Below are 20783 nucleotides of genomic sequence, written 5' to 3'. Positions count from 1 at the left end.
TCCATAGCCTGGTCCTCCCAAGCAGAGCCTGCCTAGCTGTCTTGTGCACACACGCGGGGATTCAAGAAATCCGGCTGGATCCTTTGAATCCCCGCCCGTGTGGGCAATGCAGTTTGCGGGGGAGGGGAGCTTCGCTTGAGATGACCATGCTATGCCCTCCATAGCCTGGTCCTCCCAAGCAGAGCCTGCCTAGCTGTCTTGTGCACACACGCGGGGGATTCAAGAAATCCGGCTGGATCCTTTGAATCCCCGCGCGTGTGGGCAATGCAGTTTGCGGGGGAGGGGAGCTTCGCTTGAGATGACCATGCTATGCCCTCCATAGCCTGGTCCTCCCAAGCAGAGCCTGCCTAGCTGTCTTGTGCACACACGCGGGGATTCAAGAAATCCGGCTGGGTCCTTTGAATCCCCGCGCGTGTGGGCAATGCAGTTTGCGGGGGAGGGGAGCTTCGCTTGAGATGACCATGCTATGCCCTCCATAGCCTGGTCCTCCCAAGCAGAGCCTGCCTAGCTGTCTTGTGCACACACGCGGGGGATTCAAGAAATCCGGCTGGATCCTTTGAATCCCCGCCCGTGTGGGCAATGCAGTTTGCGGGGGAGGGGAGCTTCGCTTGAGATGACCATGCTATGCCCTACACACGCGGGGATTCAAGAAATCCGGCTGGATACTAGTCTCCGTGGAGAGCTTGGCAGGCAGCTGGCTGGACTTGTAAGAGGTGGGGGGGAGGAGCGGCAGCTCCTTGAAATGGAAAAAGGCTTGCTTCCTCCCCCTCCCCCAAATGAGACCGGGCTCCCAGCAGCGATTTGCCATTTGAGAGAGAGAGAGAGAGAGAGGAAGGGGGAGAACACGAGTGTGTGTATCCCTCCTTCCTTCAGCCCAACACTCTAGCCCGGCTTGGCTCCCGCTTCGTCTGTCCTGCCTCTTCGCTTCTCTGTTTGATTGTTGAAAGTGGGAGCCAAACCAGGTCATTCCTTCCAAGAGGCAAGTTTCCCATTGATTGAATGGCTCGCTGCCCTAGACCCTCTGCAGTCCCTCTCGTCTGGCCAGAATGCCAGCAAGAGTGTTGGGCTGAAGGAAGGAGGGATACACACACTCATGTTCTCCCCCTCCCTCCCTCCCTCCCTCCTTCCCCAGCCAGTCCCATGCCTGGCAACAGATTCGTATTTCTGATGATAGTTTGAAATGGTGACAGTATAAATTATTGCTGGTGTAATACTTAACAATGGTTTTTAAGGATTTCTTTTATTTATAGAATACCTTTTTTATTATTTTGGGGGGATTTTTACTTTTAAATTGTTTATAAAATGTATTTACTACAAGAAATGTTCCTTTTTGCAAATGTGATCTTTGCAAATCTTTGTGATGCAATATGTTCAGACCAGGTTTATGTGTCTCAAAGTGGCTGCTATTCTATGGGCAGGCCAGGTTGGTGCAAGGCAGCTTTGCCAGATTTGGTGTGTTTCACCCTCATTGAATTTTATATCGTATAAAGAATGGAAGGAGGAAGGAAGAGAAAAAAGGAGGAAGGGAGTGAGTGAGGAAAGAAGAGGATGGAAGGAGGGAGGAAGGAAGGAAGAGAGGGAAAGAGCAGAAGACAGATAAGGTGAAGGTAGATCAGCAAGAGGAATGAAGGAAGAAGTGAGGAGTCTCGAGGAGGGGGAAAACATTTAGTGACCAAAGTTACAATGGCATTGAAAAAAGTGACTGATGACCATTTTTCACACTTAGCGACCATTGCGACCATTTTTCACACTTAGCGACCGTTGCGACCATTTTCACACTTAGCGACCGTTGTGGCATCCTCATGGTTACGCGATCAAAATGTTGATGTTTGGCAACAGATTCGTATTTCTGATGATAGTTTGAAATGGTGACAGTATAAATTATTGCTGGTGTAATACTTAACAATGGTTTTTAAGGATTTCTTTTATTTATAGAATACCTTTTTTATTATTTTGGGGGGATTTTTACTTTTAAATTGTTTATAAAATGTATTTACTACAAGAAATGTTCCTTTTTGCAAATGTGATCTTTGCAAATCTTTGTGATGCAATATGTTCACACCAGGTTTATGTGTCTCAAAGTGGCTGCTATTCTATGGGCAGGCCAGGTTGGTGCAAGGCAGCTTTGCCAGATTTGGTGTGTTTCACCCTCATTGAATTTTATATCGTATAAAGAATGGAAGGAGGAAGGAAGAGAAAAAAGGAGGAAGGGAGTGAGTGAGGAAAGAAGAGGATGGAAGGAGGGAGGAAGGAAGGAAGAGAGGGAAAGAGCAGAAGACAGATAAGGTGAAGGTAGATAAGCAAGAGGAATGAAGGAAGAAGTGAGGAGTCTCGAGGAGGGGGAAAACATTTAGTGACCAAAGTTACAATGGCATTGAAAAAAGTGACTGATGACCATTTTTCACACTTAGCGACCATTTTCACACTTAGCGACCGTTGTGGCATCCTCATGGTTACGCGATCAAAATGTTGATGTTTGGCAACAGATTCGTATTTCTGATGATAGTTTGAAATGGTGACAGTATAAATTATTGCTGGTGTAATACTTAACAATGGTTTTTAAGGATTTCTTTTATTTATAGAATACCTTTTTTATTATTTTGGGGGGATTTTTACTTTTAAATTGTTTATAAAATGTATTTACTACAAGAAATGTTCCTTTTTGCAAATGTGATCTTTGCAAATCTTTGTGATGCAATATGTTCAGACCAGGTTTATGTGTCTCAAAGTGGCTGCTATTCTATGGGCAGGCCAGGTTGGTGCAAGGCAGCTTTGCCAGATTTGGTGTGTTTCACCCTCATTGAATTTTATATCATATAAAGAATGGAAGGAGGAAGGAAGAGAAAAAAGGAGGAAGGGAGTGAGTGAGGAAAGAAGAGGATGGAAGGAGGGAGGAAGGAAGGAAGAGAGGGAAAGAGCAGAAGACAGATAAGGTGAAGGTAGATCAGCAAGAGGAATGAAGGAAGAAGTGAGGAGTCTCGAGGAGGGGGAAAACATTTAGTGACCAAAGTTACAATGGCATTGAAAAAAGTGACTGATGACCATTTTTCACACTTAGCGACCGTTGCGACCATTTTTCACACTTAGCGACCGTTGCAGCATCCTCATGGTCACGTGATCAAAATTTTGTTTGGCAACAGATTCGTATTTATGCTGGTTTCAGTGTCCTGGGGTGAGCTTTTGACAAAAAAAAAATTTTTTTTAATCAAGCCCCCCCCCCCCCCGGTAAAGGGTGTCCCTCTTTTCCAATCTGAAAATCTGGTCACCTTAGTGTAGGAGGTAGGTAGAGGGATAGAGAGAGAGAAATAGAAAGATAGAGAAATACAGTAGATAAGTAAGAAGAGAGAGAGTAGGTAAGTTGGTAGGTAGAGAGATAGAGAGAGAGAAATGGAGAGAGAGAGAAATATAGTAGGTAGGTAGGTAAAGAAAGAGAGAGTAGGTAGGTAGGTAGATGTTTCCAGGTGTATTTATCCATGTGCTGGAGAAGGAAATCGCTGACAATCTGCAGCATCTAAGACTTTGTTTCTGCTGGCACAGCACTTGATAAATGTAATTCTCATCAATCAGTTAAAGAGCTTTCCAAAAGGGGAAAAAAAGTTTTTGCACTCTGCAAACCTTCCAAAAACGGCCTGTTTTTCACAAAAACAGCCCCCTTTTTTTTAAACGCATGAATAGCCTTTGCGGGGCTTGCAGAGTGCTCTGGGGGAGGGCAAAAACAAGCAAACAATGACCCGTTTTTCGCAAAAACAGGCCCGTTTTTTGCCAATTTTTTTTGCATGTATAGCCTTATGGAGGCTTATAGGGTGCTGCTGAGAGCTGGGGGGGGGCAAAAAAGGGCCATTTTTTGCTGATTTCTTCCCTCCCCAGACCCCAGGAGCTCTCTGAAAGCCTCCATAACGCTATGCACGGCCATTTTGGTGAAAGGGGCAGGGTTTCAGGAGGCAAAAAATGCTGTATTCAGTGTATAAGACGCACCCAGATTTTCAGCCTCTTTTTTGAAGAAAAAAGGTGCTTGTTATACTCCAAAAAATACAGTATTTTTTAAACATTTCCGCCAACATTTAAAATTGAGGACTTTGTTACCCATTTTGAATCCTCCCAACTTCCTGACAGAAGCAAAAGTATTCTGTTTCCCAAATTACATTCAAGTTTTTATTTCTCTTTCATATGGGCCACATCATAACTTCCTGATTTTTCAAATTGCTCTTCTCAATATGCCTGGATAAAGTTTTTCATGTTACCCACCTCCTCAAGCCTCTTCTTGCCTGTCCTCTGTTTCTTAAATCAGTATAGTTATATTTTCACCTTGCATGTTTAAGAAGATGCTGAGGTACATTTCTAGTTAACCATTTTGTCATATCTTTTTTTTTTAATTGCATAAAACAAGGTGAAATGCCTATGTGACTTTATACCTAGACCATATATATATTCCAAATGGTATTCTTGTTTTGTAGCAACTTTTATTTGTTCTGCATTTATCATGTGAGCAATTTGAAGTTCTAGCCTATCCACACATTCAGCAACAATGGAAAACTATGGAACATTAAATGTAGTTGGACCATTATGCGCTACAGTCAGAAACTAAATATAAGTGAAAATATAAAGCAGATGCTAATACACAAAATTGTTAGGAAAGTAACATATCTCTTAAGGATGACAGTTTAGCAGATTGATTTAAATCCATAGTAAAACTCTGATCTCAGAGCATAACACTCATCTGCTATGATATTGATTTTTAGTGTTACTTAATATTGTGTAAAATCTTGAGGTTAAGAATTGAAAATTATAATAAGAAAACAATAGATTATGCCACTTATTAACATAATAAATTTTAATTTCTATCATAATCAGATAAACAGTATGGACATTGATTTTCCTTATTATGCAGAAACACCATCCTGTCAAGCAATAGGTGCAATTTAGTATTCATGTAAATGATCCTGCTGAGTGTCATTATGTGCGTACAAGGAATTAAATAAAAATCCATTACTTTAATTCCTACTTTGCCTCTAGGTAGATAATACTTCTGCAAAAGATATTACCAAATTGTTGAATTACATTGATAAACATTACAAAATCTACCCTACTGAATTCAAAAGTTCCCCCCTCAAAATGTAAAATTCACCTTCTTATTAAAAAAAAAATCTTAGTCAGTGACCCATACAAGTGTATCACTGTTTACTCAGTTAAATATCCCTTACTTGAAAGTAGAAAAATTAGAGTCACAAAGCTGTAAGACAGATTTGACAAGTAAGATCACAGACTCTTAATAGCTTTTTCTATTGAAAAGTGATGGGACTAGGATGCAGTTTAAAGTAAAACAAAATACACATGTATTTATCATGCATTTCAACTGTAGCTTTAAAATGAAATAGAATGATCATTACATTTTTTTCGTTATTCTTCACCATCTGAGTTTCTAAAATAAAAATAAAAAACGTGAATTCCCATATCCTATTGTACAAATAACCTGAGTAAACCCCTGATCAGTGCAAAATAATAGGACCTCTCTCTTTAATTTTTATTTTGTCAACTACTAATTTAAGGAATAAAAATATATCAGAGTCCTGATTAAAATAAGCCTCAAACTGTGAGATGAGCGGTATATAAATTTAATAAAAAATAAAAATTACTTTACCAATGAAATAAGAGCCAGGTAGTTTCAGATTCTGGTTTGATAAGTGTCAAATCACATCAAATCTACAGCAGATCAAATGCTGATATAGTTTATACAAATGTAAGAATTAGGAGAACTCACAAATAGCACTACTTTACAGGCAGATACCGGTTTGTGTATTTATTTGTTTATTTTAATTGAAGATATATATATATATATATACAGGTGAAACTCAAAAATTTAGAATATCGTGCAAAAGTTCATTTATTTTAGTAATGCAACTTAAAAGGTGAAACTAATATATGAGATAGACTCAGTACACGCAAAGCAAGATAGCTCAAGCTGTGATTTGTCATAATTGTGATGATTATGGCCTACAGCTCATGAAAACCCCAAATTTACAATCTCAGAAAATTAGAATATTACATACATTCAATAAAACAAGGATTGTACATAGAACAATATCAGACATCTGAAAAGTATAAGCATGCATACTCAGTACTTGGTTTGGCCCCCTTTTGCAGCAATTACTGCCTCAATGTGGTGTGGCATGGAAGCTATTCGCCTGTGGCACTGCTGAGGTGTTATGGAAGACCAGGATGCTTCAATAGCGTCCTTCAGCTCTTCTGCATTGTTCGGTCTCATGTCTCTCATCTTTCTCTTGGCAATGCCCCATAGATTCTCTATGGGGTTCAAGTCAGGCAAGTTTGCTGGCCAATCAAGCATAGTAATCCCACGGTCATTGAACCAGGTTTTGGTGCTTTTGGCAGTGTGGGCAGGTGCCAAGTCCTGCTGCAAAATGAAGTCAGCATTCCCATAAAGCTTGTCTGCAGAAGGAAGCATGAAGTGCTCCAAAATCTCCTGGAAGACGGCTGCGTTGACCCTGGACTTAATGAAGCACAGTGGACCAACCCCAGCAGATGAGATGGCTCCCAAATCAACACAGACTGTGGAAACTTCACACTGGACTTCAAGCATCTTGCAGTGTGTGCCTCTCCATTCTTCCTCCATACTCTGGGTCCTTGGTTTCCAAATGAGATGCAAAAGTTGCTCTCATCAGAAAAGAGGACTTTGAACCACTGAGCAACAGACCAGGTCTGTTTTTCTTTAGCCAGGTAAGACGCTTCTGACGTTGTTTGTTGTTCAGGAGCGGCTTGACAAGAGGAATACAACATTTGAAGCCCATGTCCAGGATCCATCTGTGTGTGTTGGCTCTTGATGCATTGACTCCAGCCTCAGTCCACTCCTTGTGAAAGTCTCCAACACTTTTGAATGGCCTTTTCCTGACAATCCTCTCCAGGCTGCGGTCATCTCTGCTGCTTGTGCACCTTTTCCTTCCACACTTTTCCCTTCCACATAACTTTTTATTAATGTGCTTTGATGCAGCACTTTGGGAACATCCAACTTCTTTTGCAATTACCTTTCCCTCCTTATGGAAGGTGTCAATGATGGTTTTCTGCACAACTGTCAGATCAGCAGTCTTTCCCATGATTGTGATTCCTACTGAACCAGACTGAGAGACCATTTAAAGGCTAGGAACCCTTTGCAGGTGTTATGGCTTAATTAGCTGATTAGAATGGGACACTTTGAGCCTAGAATATTGCACCTTTTCACAATATTCTAATTTTACAAGATTGTAGATTTGGAGTTTTCATGAGCTGCAAGCCATAATCATCACAATTATGACAAATCACGGCTTGAACTATCTTGCTTTGCATGTAATGAGTCTATCTCATATATTAGTTTCAACTTTTAAGTTGCATTACTGAAATAAATGAACTTTTGCATGATACTCTAATTTTTCGAGTTTCACCTATATAGTAGCAAGGACACTCACAATGTGATACATGTGATCTAATCCTTTTACTGCTTTCCAGCAACATATACAATATGTATGTACACATTAGTTAATATTATTTAGGCTGCTTAAGATTTAATAATAATAAGCATTGTTTTTTGTTATCTTCTTTTATGAGGGTTATTCTTATCCTTTTCTTATTTGAAAGGTTTCAAATATCTCCTGATTATTCTGTACTTTTTCTCTGAACAGTTTCCAGGTATATTCTGAACTGTAAGATCATTTTTTAAAATTTAGAATTCTCTAATTAAAAAATGGATAAGAATCCATTTTACACAGTGACAATATAACATTTGGAAAAGGTACTAGGCATATAAAATATATAGACATTTATTTTTTTAACTTAGACTTAGAGGAAACCAGATTCATAACTATCAATTGCTCGCTTTGGCAAACAATTGATAAACTTCATAAAAATATTAGAAACAGCAAAATGGAATGGTTCTGTATTTTGTCTGGTGAAAAGGAGATTCATTTCCTGATTAATATGAGAAGAGAGCATTACAAAAATGTATCTACAATTGATTAGTTCAGAAGATGTCAGTCTCATACAATTTTGTTATCACAATCCACATTCTAGATTTATATTTATATATAAAATATAAATGCAGGAGCTGTAGTCTTAATCTTATGCAAGCCTATGAGTTCAAGCAAAGTTCTTTCATTTTCTTTCATCTTTCCTTATTATTTTTCCACTTTATTATCAATCTCTTCCTTTCTTGAAGACGAGATACAAGCAAATCAGTGATGGGATTCAAATAATTTAACAACTGGTACTCTGCCCTAATGACCAACTGGGTAGATGGGGGTTCGGTGGTCATGTGACTGGGTGGGCGTGGCCAACTCAAGTCGATGGGCGCTTCGTCTTAGCTGTTACAATGTAATAAGGGTTAAACGGAGAAGCATCTTCTGTAAGCAGGGCAATAAAGATTAGGCTAGAAACAACACCAGAATGTTTCCTTCCTGCCTCCCTTACAGGATTAGCCCTGTAAAGTGGAAAAAAACAAAATGAGATTTCTTCCAACAACCGGTTCTCCGAACTGCTTAGAAAGTTAACAACCGGTTCTCCCGAATGGGTGCAGACTGGCTGAATCCCACCACTGAAGCAAATCCACTCATATTGAAGAACTTTTGTGATAACTGTGAGTTCACCTCTAGCAGCACACCAATAGTCTCCTTGTTTCTCAGCCACCTCTAACTCTAAGGACATGGCCAGCAATATTCAAAGTAGCCAGAAGACCTGGCATTCTTCTACAAAGTCAAATGGTTCTGACCTTAGAGGGGGTAAAAGCTAATGGTCCCAGAGGTCCATTTCCCAAATCCATTGCCATTAATTTCCTGACTTGGTGCTGTGAGGAAGGCCAGTCCAGCTGTGACTTCAATGAATTACATCTGCTCTAAGGATAAGACATAGTCCTTGATCTGTTACTATAAGAAATATAATATGGTCACAAATCATAATGGTTGTTAAGCAAGATGCTCATATAATTGCCTTACATAATAACCCCATTCTATTTCTAATCAGATTAAATGACCATGGGGGTTATTAGAGGAGCACAAGATATCTTGGGGGTGGAGGAGACTGTGGGAAGCCAGCACAGGCCCAAGTCTGCACTCCCCAGCTCACGCATGGCCTGTTCCAAATATTCCAAGGCCTTCCCTACCCTCTGAGGCACCTCATGCTCCAATTGCTTGTATTCACCGCAGACCTTAGGCTTGCTTCCCTACCCAATTGGGTCCCCATATGCTTGGACTTTCTTTTTCACTAGACTGGGTCCCCATAGACCCTGCTTCCTACTCCACTGGGTCCCATATCTTCCTCACCCCAGTCACCAATCAATCACTTATCTTTTCAGTGCCTTAGTTACCTTCTTACCACACAGTCTTCCTACACTCAGAGGGACAGAGCCACATGACTTCCATTGTGTAGGGAGGCTGAGGAGTGGAACGACCTGCTCATTTCCCAGTGCAAGCCCCTGCCAGAAGCAGATGCAGCCACAATTCATCAAAATGGGGCCTGCTTCCAGAAAGGTGCCATGCAGCCACTAATATGTTCACAGGCCATGTGGCAGATTGGCTGCTACAGTACTAAAAAGGAAGTGACATGGTGATGGGAGTAGGAACAGATGAGATCCAGAAGGGTGGGAGGGACCCAGCAGGATTGGAAGCAGGCTCAAGACCTGAGGTAACCTAACAGGATAAGGGGAGAGGAGGAGATAGCTAGAGGGGAGCACTGAAGTGTCTCTGTGGGTCAGTCATAAGTGTGGTGGATTCCAAATGCCCAAATTTTGTTCATATGATTGCGGGGGCACTGCAACAGCTGTAACTTTGAGTAAGGATTGTAAGTCCCCTTTGTTCAGAGCTGTCATAATTTCAAATGATCACTGAATGAATTGTCATAAGTTAAGGACTACCTGTACTATCTTGGAACTCTCCAGCCTTGTGGGATCAAGAAGGCAGAAAGGAAAAAAAAACAAGAATACTCCCCTCTTTCATTTTTCTCAAATTATCTTGGTCTGATTTATTTTTACATTTCAAAAACCTGATTTTTAACCATGTTATATAGACTTTCTGTAGCCACTATATGACTATGGAATGCCCTAAATATACATATATAGTTAGTTTATTAATAACAATACAATAGATATGTAAACTAATATGCATTTATGTAGAAACGTTAATACTGTCTGAGTTTAGTTCTTTGCTTTCAGACCTTTCATTACCTAACTACCGTAGATAACAAATGTGAGTGATTGTGGACTCGTTTTTAGACAGTATCTTGTCCTGCCAGTGTTGGTGTGAAATTGGTTTTTTTGGGGGGAGGGGTTGTTTTTTTGGTAGTTCCCTGATTAGGGAATTGTTTGGTGCCTGATTGTTTGTCTGGTATTATTCCTACATATCTTGATGTTAGCTGCTGGAGAGGATGTGTTCTTGTCTTTTTCTTTATTTCTTAGTGGTTTCTTTGTTGTTGTTGTTGTTGCTTTTTCCTTCTTAGCCAACCAAGCTCATAGAAAACATACCAAGGACACCACAGTTAAATTGTGAGCTTCATATGTTCTCTTCTATTTGAATATATGATATGTATTTTACAACTTATTTCTCAAACTGCATTGAGACATGTGGCAATTATATTTGGACCCTACATATAAATTATTTAGATAGCATAGAATCTGGTACTCCTTTGCCATTTATTGAAATTCTCCATTGGTTAATGGAAGGAGGGCTGTTGCCTCTTACATAATGTCAAAATCTGGTGAAAGGTCAGGAACAGATATGTTGGGAAAAGGAAAGTAAAACGGTATGTTTATCCCACAGAAGAGAAGTTTAAATGACTAAAAGTCTTCAAATACTGGAAGTGCTATTACAGGAAACATGGTGTTGATTTATGTTTCATACCTCCCAAGGATAAAATAAGAATTTCCAAACCATAAATAAAAAGCAAAATGCCCCTCCTCCTGATTTGGAGTCTTCAATCGTGTTGGTTTTCAAGTAATGGTTGAACAACCATTAATTTGGGTCGGTTTGAAGATTCCTGTTCTAGGCAAGGAGTTGCCTTAGAAGACCTCCAAGGTTTCTCCAACTCTGATTCTGTTAGGAAAAGGAATGACAAATGTCACAGTGCCTGAGCAAATGCACGTTTATACAATATTAGATTCAGTACATAGTGGAAAAATTAATGAGCATTTGTTGGCAAAGTTTCTGTAACAAGTTCTATTCATAAATATTTTTCCAGAATTTTCCATGGAGTTAATGTTATCAACATTTTGTTGCTGTTTTACTGTTTTAAAAACAGTATTATATTTTCAGCCTTAAAAAATGATTTAAAGGTTTTGTATAAATGGAGGTTCAAATTGAAGTATATAAATACTTCATATAAATGATAATTTACCGAATGAGACTATGCAATATATGGTACCTGATTGATTGATTACATGCTATCCATCTCTTTGTAATCATATACATATATTGACAGGTGACAATCTGTCCCTAATCTGGTTCTTCAGAGTTCCAACAGTGCACACATTGGCACTGTAACTGAGTCCATCAGTCTTTTTTATCTGGGTACATCTGATTCATTTTTAGAGGCAGATCAATAAGCATGTAATAATTTGCATGTACTATTAATCTTGTGGTTAAATTTTATGGAGCTAGCTTTCTTGTTCTCAGATAAGTATCTTTTTAAATGTAAGGAGAAACGTTTTGTTCTCACTTGTCATTATTTTAAACAACTGTGCTTGAAGTTTCAGAAGTGTCCCCCCCCCCAATCATCATGCACTCTATGTTTTTCATTGAAAATAAAAAATATCATCCAGACTATTTTTTAACATAAGAGACTAAATGTAATTTGGGGTTTTTAATAAGCTGCTTGAAACAAATAGAGAAATGTAGATATTTTCATAGTGCTTCACAATGAATTTTAAGTCGTAAAGTGATAGTAGGGAGTTACTTCTGTGAAAACATCTGTTACAGGGTTGTGTAACTTAAGCTATTTCGGTTTATTCAAAAAGCTGATTAAAATATTATTTTTAGCATTATGAATGAACACAGCAACAGTACAATTAATCTTTTACATAATGTCTTTAAGAGCAGGTTAATTTAGCATGTTATTGCTGCCATTTAACTTAGTTAATAGCTAGGAACTTTAAAAAGCAGGTTCTGCTACATTTTTAATCTTGAGTAGTAAATGTCTTTAGCCACTGACTGAATATTTAAGGATAAGGTTTTGATGACCATAGCAAGACCATAACAAGAAAGACAATAACATCATACAATTGCACAAGATTGTGGTTTTATGGCAGGAATTTTTGAACATTGCATTTCATAAATATTTCAGTGTGTTAAGCTAATGCAATAGCATTCATTGCTTTTATCTTATTCTTGCTGAAAATTAGCAGAAAAATGCATCCTGAAAATGTTATGTTGAAAAATTCTTGTTCTAAAAAATTGCATACTATTTTAATAAATAAATAAGATAGATTTGAGGGCTACATGCCAGCTACTAATTGTCCATCAAATTTCATGCCAGCTACTAAATGTCCATCAATATTCTGGACATTTTAAATTGTTCTCAACAAATTATGGTTGTATTACTTATGTATCATAGTCACATCTCTTTTAAATACCAAGAATCTTTTTTTTTCAATAATACGGAGAGGTTTAGTCACACAGTTCATACATCATAAGATAAAAGTTTGGCAATATTTCTAAATATACATTTGGGATTTGAGACATACTTTGCTGATAGAGCACGTAACTTGCATACAGGAATTAAATCTTGGAGTAATTGATACAGTGGAGAAAGATGGCCCTTTCTAAACTTCTGAAGAGCTCTTTCCCATCTTTGTAGACATGATTGTACTAGGTCAATTCAAACTTTGATTCAATACATTGGAGCTTTCTTTGTTCTTAAATATCAATATTTTAATTTTATCAAACCAATGGATTTTGAAGAAATCTTGACTGCTGCACACCTTTAATAAATAGATGGTGACATTGCTCATGAGTTTTAAAGAAAAAAAGTCATTCATTTGTAATGATCTCTTCTCTTTAGTTATGAAATATATCTTGAAAACATACACTGAATTATTTTGATGTCATTATTTTGCTACAATATATGACTTACTCTCTTAAAAAATATTTCAGCATTCTCTTCTCAAAAACATTTGTACATTCTTCTTCAGAAGAAGAATCTGTGGCTCTTGAGTCATATGCCCTGTAGATATCTCCATGCATTGTTCCTAATTCCTTTTTAATGTAAAATTTGTTTCTTCAGTGATACGTGGTTCAAGAAAGAGAGTTTTATTAATAACATGTATTTCCCTTCTTCCTTATATGACATAATCTAAATTCTTCCAGTAGAGGTGTGTCTGAAAAGGTTTCTGCATCTTATTAAATATTGATATTGTATATATTAACATATAAAACTATGGTGTAGTAATTAAGATACCAGACTAGAAGCCGAGAGACTTCTAGTCCCACTTTGGATACCAAGCTAGCTGTGTGACCATGGGCACACTTTCACTCAGTCCTCTGATGGAGACAGTATCAAATTCCTTTTGTAAAACCTTTATAAGAAAATTGCAGCGAATTGTCCAGGACGTCGTAAACAATTGGACAGAATTGAATGGAAGAAAGAGAGAGAGCATGTGCACGCCCACACACACACACACACACACACACACACACACACTCATGTTCTATGACTAGCAAGAGGTGCAAGTATTTTTTATCTTCTTAGTTTGTCTGTATTTAATTCATCCAATCAGAAATGTGATTGTTTCTTTTAGAGCATCTCAGAGCAAGAACTGCTAGTGAACTGTTGCCACTAAGGTGGATTTTTACAAAATCAAAATTTCTGAAGAAGATTATTATTTTGTTTAGGGGTTTTAGCTTATTTAATGTATGTGTGTGTGTGCGCGCACACTCATACACATGCACATGAATGTACAGAGAGCATACATAAACACATTCACTGGGCTAGGAATTTTTTGTCTTTCACTATGAGTTTTATTGTGTTGGGGGGGTGCATGAAGGGAGGCTCAGTCAATCTCATTGTACACATGTTGTACTCTAACAATAAAGGTTTGAATTGAATTGACATAGAGAGAGGGGGTGGGAAGGAGACAGAGTTACAACATTACTTCCCAATTACTTTTTAGTACAAGAATGAAGTGGAATGGAGTGGAGTGGAATAAGAATGAAATGGAGTGGAATATTCTTCACAGGCCAAATGTGATTGGCCACACAAAGTAACAATCCTGAAATACCAATAGTAGAAGATAATAAGAAAGATGAGAAGGATAATAGTTATACAGCCCTACCACATGGGTAAATATCTTTTGACATAAGACAATGCTGTAGGAATTAGGTGTTCAGTGGAGTGACAGCACGAGGGAGAAAACTGTCCCTGTGTGTAGTTATTTTGGCATGTAGTGCCCTATAGCAGTAATCCTGAGAGGAGGAATTGAAACCATTTATGTCCAGGATGTGATGGGTTTGTAAATATTTTGTCAGCCCTCTTCCTGTTTCATGCAGTATACAGGTCCTCAATGGAAGGCAGGCTGGTTGCAATCACTTTTTCTGCAGTCCTAATTGTACCTGTCCTGTTTGGTTGCTGTACCGAATCAGATAGTTATAGAAGTACAGGTGACAGATTCAATAATTCCTCTGTAAATCTGAATCAGCAGTTCCTTGGATAGTCTGAGCTTTCTGAGTTGATGCAGGAAGTACAGTCTTTGTTGTGCTTTTTTTAATGATGGTTCTAATGTTACGTGTCCATTTCAAGTCCTGGGAAATTATAAAACCCAGAAAGGGTTTTTAAGGTCTCTACTGTTTTGATATTGTAAGAGGTGGTAGAATATGAGAGCTCTTCCTAAAATCATCTTTCATCTCTACAGTTTTAAATGTGTTCAGCTCCAGATTGTTCCAACTAGTTGTTTAACCTCCTATCTGTATACAGACTCATTACATGTTGTATCATCTGCAACCTTCAGTACTTTAAGACAGGAATCCTTCAAGATGTAGTCATGGATATAGAGAGAAAAGAGTAATGGAAAGAGCACACAGTTCAGAGAGTGGGAGCTACTGTGTTAATTGTTTGAGTATTCAATGTGATTTTACCTGCTGCTTTCTATCTGCTAGAAAGCTTATAATCCACCTACAATTGTGGTCAGGCACAGCTAGCTGAGACACTGGAAAGAAGAATTTCTGGAATGATGGTAATGAATGCCAAGCTGAAGTCTACAAAAAGGACCCTTGCATAGGTCTTTGGAGATTCAAGCTGTTGTAGATGTAGTGCACTGCAATGTTAATAGCATCATCTGCTGATCTCTTTGCACAGTAAGCAAATTGCAAGGAGTTTTAGCAGTGGATCCATAATTATTTTCAGGTTAGCCAATACTAACCTTTCAAACGTTTTCATAACTATTGATATCAGAGCAACTGATCTGTAGTCATTAAGCTCCTTGGTGGAGGGTTTCTTGGCCAGCGTAGAGTGTTTGAAGCAAGAAGGGGTGTAACACATCTCCATTTATTTTTATTTTATTTATGTATTTATTTTAGTTTAATAAAGATGTGGGTGTAGATGAGGGCCAGTTGATTAGCACAGTCTTTGAAGAAAGAAGGAGTTACTCTGTTTGGGCCTGGTGTTTTTCCAGTCTTTTCTCTATGAAACAGAGACCCCACACCTCTTTTTCTAGGATCACTAGAGGAGGGTGAGAGGAGTTAAAGAATTTAACCAATCTGAGCTCCCTACTCTTTTTAGGAAGCTAAACTTCTAATTTCATTTCACATTACATTCAATACAGCAATCATAGAATTTCTCCTTAGAAAAAAAATACTAATAAGTATTGCTGTTTTTCTTTTGACTTTTTGTCTGTAGATGGATTAGTTGACTGCATGGATCCTGACTGCTGTTTGCAGAGTTCCTGCCAAAACCAGCCTTTCTGTCGAGGATTGCCTGACCCACAAGATATTATTAGCCAAAGTCAGCAATCACCATCTCAGCAAGCTGCTAAATCCTTTTATGATCGGATTGGTTTTCTTATAGGACCAGAAAGCACACATGTTATTCCTGGGGAAAGCCCATTCAATAGGAGGTGACTATCATTGTAGTATTAAATAAAAAGACTTTTTTTACATTTCTGATGCTCTATTTTCCCCCCCAGGATAGTTGGAAACCTTCAAACTTTGAAGTCGAACTGTGTGGCTATTATGTATAAAACTTAAGTCCATTTGCACACCTTTTCTTGTTTGTGGTATCTACGTTCTAGTAGGACATTAGGGTTCTGCAAATCTTACCCAACTGATTTGAGTTAGTGCTGCTGGAAGTATATCATTCATGTGAAAATACTTCTGAAGGGCAGTAATGCACTTTTAAAACAAAACTCAATGCATAATATAAATTATGAATTACTTTAGTAACACTGTGAACTCTATAACAGCACAGTGCATAAACTGCCTGTACAGGCTTTATTCAGCAGTTGCACATTTCAAAATAAGTTGGTAACAGAAAGCAGGTATTCTATGCCTTATTGAGAGAAAGTAGTAATCTATACTAAAACTCTCCTATCTGGAATAGTTTAGCTGTATTAATCCAGCTTGACACAGCTATTGATTAAAAGTATTAGAGAAGTGTTTCTTAAGACTCCCATAACTTCTGTATTTTATATTTCCCAAAGATGACAAATTTCTTGCCTAAAGAGCTTGCCTAAAAACAAACTAGCAAGACACTTTTCTTTGGAAAAATTCAAAAATTAGGTCCTGATTTTAAAACATCATTACTAATTTATTCATTTTACCCAATGACTCAGAATGCTTTGGTTGTAATTCAGAAAGCCTGTATTTGAAATCAGAGAATTGTACACACTAGTAGGCATTTACAGTAATGTTCCCCTGTTGTAGCATATCATATAAATTGGAAAGAATGCATACATACATATGTCCATACGTACCACAAATTGAAATTTATAGAATTAATAATATTTTTATTTAATAGCTCAATAGTATTTGAAGAATGAAAAAATCATACCATTTATGTAGGCTGCATTGCTTTTTGAACTTTTCCTATTGGCTATTGATTTTGAGGTGTTAATTTTCTAATTGAATGAAATCTACCACCAAATGTTTGTACTCTTATTTGTAGTTAGAAAAGAAGATGCCACAGTTGAAAATGATAAAGCTCAAATTCTAAATACATTCAACATGGAATTAACATTTCAAATTCAATAAATCAAATGTAGTAATCATACATAGGATTGCACTATAAATTACTGCATAGCCAATAACATTTTTATAGAAAGAAATATACCGGATCTGAAAAGGACCTTTAGCAACCAAATATAGTGGGCACAGCTATATTTACTTGATGCAACTTTTTGGTATTCAGATATTGCATGTTCACATACATTAAAGTATAACAGAAAGGGTCACTATAAGTAAATAAGAATTTGAAATGAAGTTGAAATTAAATTCCTTATAATGCTGTGAAACTGATACAATTTAATGTTTATTGTTGGACAAAGTCTAATTTGTAAGATTTCTGAATAATCTAAATTTATTTGCTTTCTCCACAGTCTTGCATCTGTTATAAGAGGTCAAGTATTAACAGCAGATGGAACACCACTAATTGGAGTTAATGTCTCCTTTTTACATTATCCTGACTTTGGTTATACGATCACTCGTCAAGATGGAATGTAAGTTTTTTTCATGCACCTGAAATAAGGGAGTTTTCTATCTTCTATCTATATATCAAAATCATTGCACTGATAGGTTGCATGATAGCTAACTATCATAAGATTGAAACTGATTGGACTTTGATAAGTGACCATCAGGAGGAATCAAATTTATCAGCTACATTGGGAAGCAAAAAAAAAACTGGTTTGCACCAGTATCAAACCAGTGCTAGGAAAACTAAATAAATATGTTCCTGAAGTCACAAGGAGTTGTGCTTAACTTAGAGGAGTTATTACCATTAAATATTAATTGTATATATAATTGGAAAGCTATAAATTTAAGATGCATTACTAAATAATTATCTGGTTTACCTAGGTTTGACTTGGTGGCAAATGGTGGTGCATCATTAACTTTAGTATTTGAACGATCACCATTCCTTACTCAGTACCATACAGTCTGGATTCCATGGAACGTCTTCTATGTCATGGACACCCTTGTCATGAAGAAGGAGGAGAATGACATTCCTAGCTGCGATCTGAGTGGATTTGTGAAACCAAATCCCGTAATTGTATCATCACCTTTATCTACCTTGTTCAGGATCTCTCCCGAAGACAGCACTATTATTCCTGAGACACAGGTAAAGTGCCATTTAAGGGTAAAGATCTTTGCATACAAATAGTTGAAATATATATTTTAAGTCATTAAAATAACAATAAAAACAATACTATATCATTTGTATCAGTCTTATCAGCGTGCTGGTTAAAAAGTTTCAACTTTATCAATTCCTAAGTATTTATCAATACTCACCTAATGTCTTCTCCTTTCTATAGTTCATTCTGATCCCTTGAAGTCTTGTTAGTTTCATTTTAGAGTTATGTGATCCCATTTCACTCCTGTTTCCTAACACTTTGCCTTACCATTTTCTGATCAAACAATTATGTGACAATTAATAGTTAATTTGTATAAAAGAAATCTCACATTTTGTTTGTCAAACATACAATAAGCTGCAGGAAAAGAATGAATTAATGTAAATGTCTTTTTTTATTCTTCTATGTTATTCCTAGAATATCTGCCTATAAGAAAGACTAATTTGAGTACGTATATTTAATAGAGAGAGTTACTGCCACATCATTTTTTGAAATATTGAAGAATATGGATGAGGATAATTGAGAGTCCCCAGATGTGGAAAAGTTTTTATTCTTGGTTTTCTGACAAATAGTTTTTCCACTATTTTGTTGTTTGTTTATGAGGTGGTTTATTGGATACATTTATGTATTCAGTACCATTTAATATCCATCAACTGATCTATTCACATTTGCCCATTTTATAACTTGATATTCATTTCATACCTATGTACACATATTCACAAAAATGCTTTTGAACCCTTTCTTACCTATACATAAACAACAAAGATAAGTGAATCACCTACATTCTGCCTACATTCTGCCTTAGTTCTTGCTTTGGAATGTAAGTCCTTGCCTCATTACTTCCATAGTGTTCATTGTAGAGACAAACCAACATTTCAAATATATGTTTGTGAAAATGTGTTAAAATTTAGTCTTTGACTTAGAACAGTTCAGTGACTATTCAAAGTTACAACAGCATTGAAAAAATGTGACTTACAACCATTTTTCATAATTACAACCTTTGCATCATCCTCATGATCATATGATCAAAATTCAGATGCTTAGCAACTGGTTCATATTTATCACCATTGCCATGTCCCCAGGTCATGTAATCATCTTTTGCAACCTTCTAACAAACAACAATGGGAAATCCAGATTCACTTAACAACTGGGTCACTGACTTATCAACTACAGTAATTCACTTGCAACTGTGGCAAGAAGGTCATAAAATGGAGCAAAACTCACTTAACAAATGTCTCACTTAACAAATTTTGGGGTCGTACGTTGAGGACTACCCGTTTATAGTTTCATCTCCAACTTATTTCTTACATTCATTTTCTTTCTTTAGCAGGTTAATTCTGAATTCATATCACATATTTAGGGAAAAGGTAGTACATAAAATAATGTAAAAATTTACTGTTTTAAGTATTAAGAAGGAATTGCTGTATCCATAAGTTGGAACAATGCCTGGTTGTGCTTAAAGCAATCTCACTGAGGAAGAGAAACATTAGCTATGACCTTTTTGTTTCAAATGATTTAAGTAGATCTATCTTAGATCCAACTTCTCTGATTGGTATATTGAGTAAGAGAAAAGCAGTTATGAAGAAGACATTATGAAAAGATGTGTGAATGATTTTTTACTTGCATGATTTTTCACTATATCTTATCAGTGCAGCAGTATAACTAGTTGGTAAAGACAGTGTTAAATATAATGTATTTATATACAAGAATAAATCATAGGTTCCTTCACAGGTTGATTAGTTTAAATAATATGACAGGAAAACTACATTTGTCATTTGCTTGTTTCAAATCTATATTTTCATGTTTGTTGATAATACTTTAATAAATTTTAAGGGGAAAAATAAATTATAAGTAATTCAGGTATTTGCACTGAAAACCTACAATTTCCCATTTTCTTGTGACCCTTGGGAAGCTATTCAGAGAGTTGTAAATCAAATTCATTCTATGAATTTCTTTCCATTTTTGGTTAACTAAGTAAAAAATAATAATTTGCCTTATAAATGCAATAATTTCATGAATCAAATAACAAGTAGGGAAGAAAAGACTGTTCTTCATGTCCATTAGCTCATTAATATTTCCTCAAGGTATACAGCATTCTTCAAATGCTTTTGGGTTTCTGGCCATAATAAATATGAAAAAAATATACTGACTTGATTCAGAGTGGTGAGACTAATTTATTTACTATTAAATATATATCTTCCCTTTTTGTTTATTCCAGTATTCATGGTGGCATACAACAATAGAGACATAAGATATAAATCTTAATAAAATTAATAAAGGAAATTACAAAAACCAACATTAAAATCAACCATTTAAATAAAGAGATATTTTTGATATCTTCCTTAGTAGTAGGAGAGGGTCAGTAGACCTCCTTCAGAATATATTCCATAGACTGGCAGCCACACAAGAATAGATCCTTTTCTATGCCAAATGTTTGGCTGCAAGGACATCGTCAACAGTGTCTCTCCTCTAAGTTACAGAGAAAATT

General features: G+C 36.9%; 1 protein-coding gene across 12 annotated transcripts in view; it reads left to right on the top strand.

Annotated features, from left to right (window-relative positions):
* Positions 1–20783, top strand: part of TENM3 (teneurin transmembrane protein 3) — an 836795-nt gene that overhangs the window by 767753 nt on the left and 48259 nt on the right. For all 12 annotated transcript variants that reach the window (XM_087724561.1, XM_087724557.1, XM_087724558.1 and 9 more), the window contains 3 exons: positions 15856–16072; positions 17549–17668; positions 18024–18285. In XM_087724561.1, the coding sequence (XP_087580687.1) occupies positions 15856–16072; positions 17549–17668; positions 18024–18285 (599 nt within the window). The remainder of the gene's footprint in view (positions 1–15855; positions 16073–17548; positions 17669–18023; positions 18286–20783) is intronic.

This window comes from Thamnophis sirtalis, unplaced genomic scaffold, assembly GCF_051295495.1.
Source record: "Thamnophis sirtalis isolate CommonGarterSnake01/CBP01778 unplaced genomic scaffold, rThaSir2_p1.2 scaffold_10, whole genome shotgun sequence".
Lineage (NCBI taxonomy): Eukaryota > Metazoa > Chordata > Lepidosauria > Squamata > Natricidae > Thamnophis > Thamnophis sirtalis.
The sequence above is the reverse complement of the archived record's forward strand: the minus strand, read 5'-3'. Positions and strand labels throughout refer to the sequence as shown.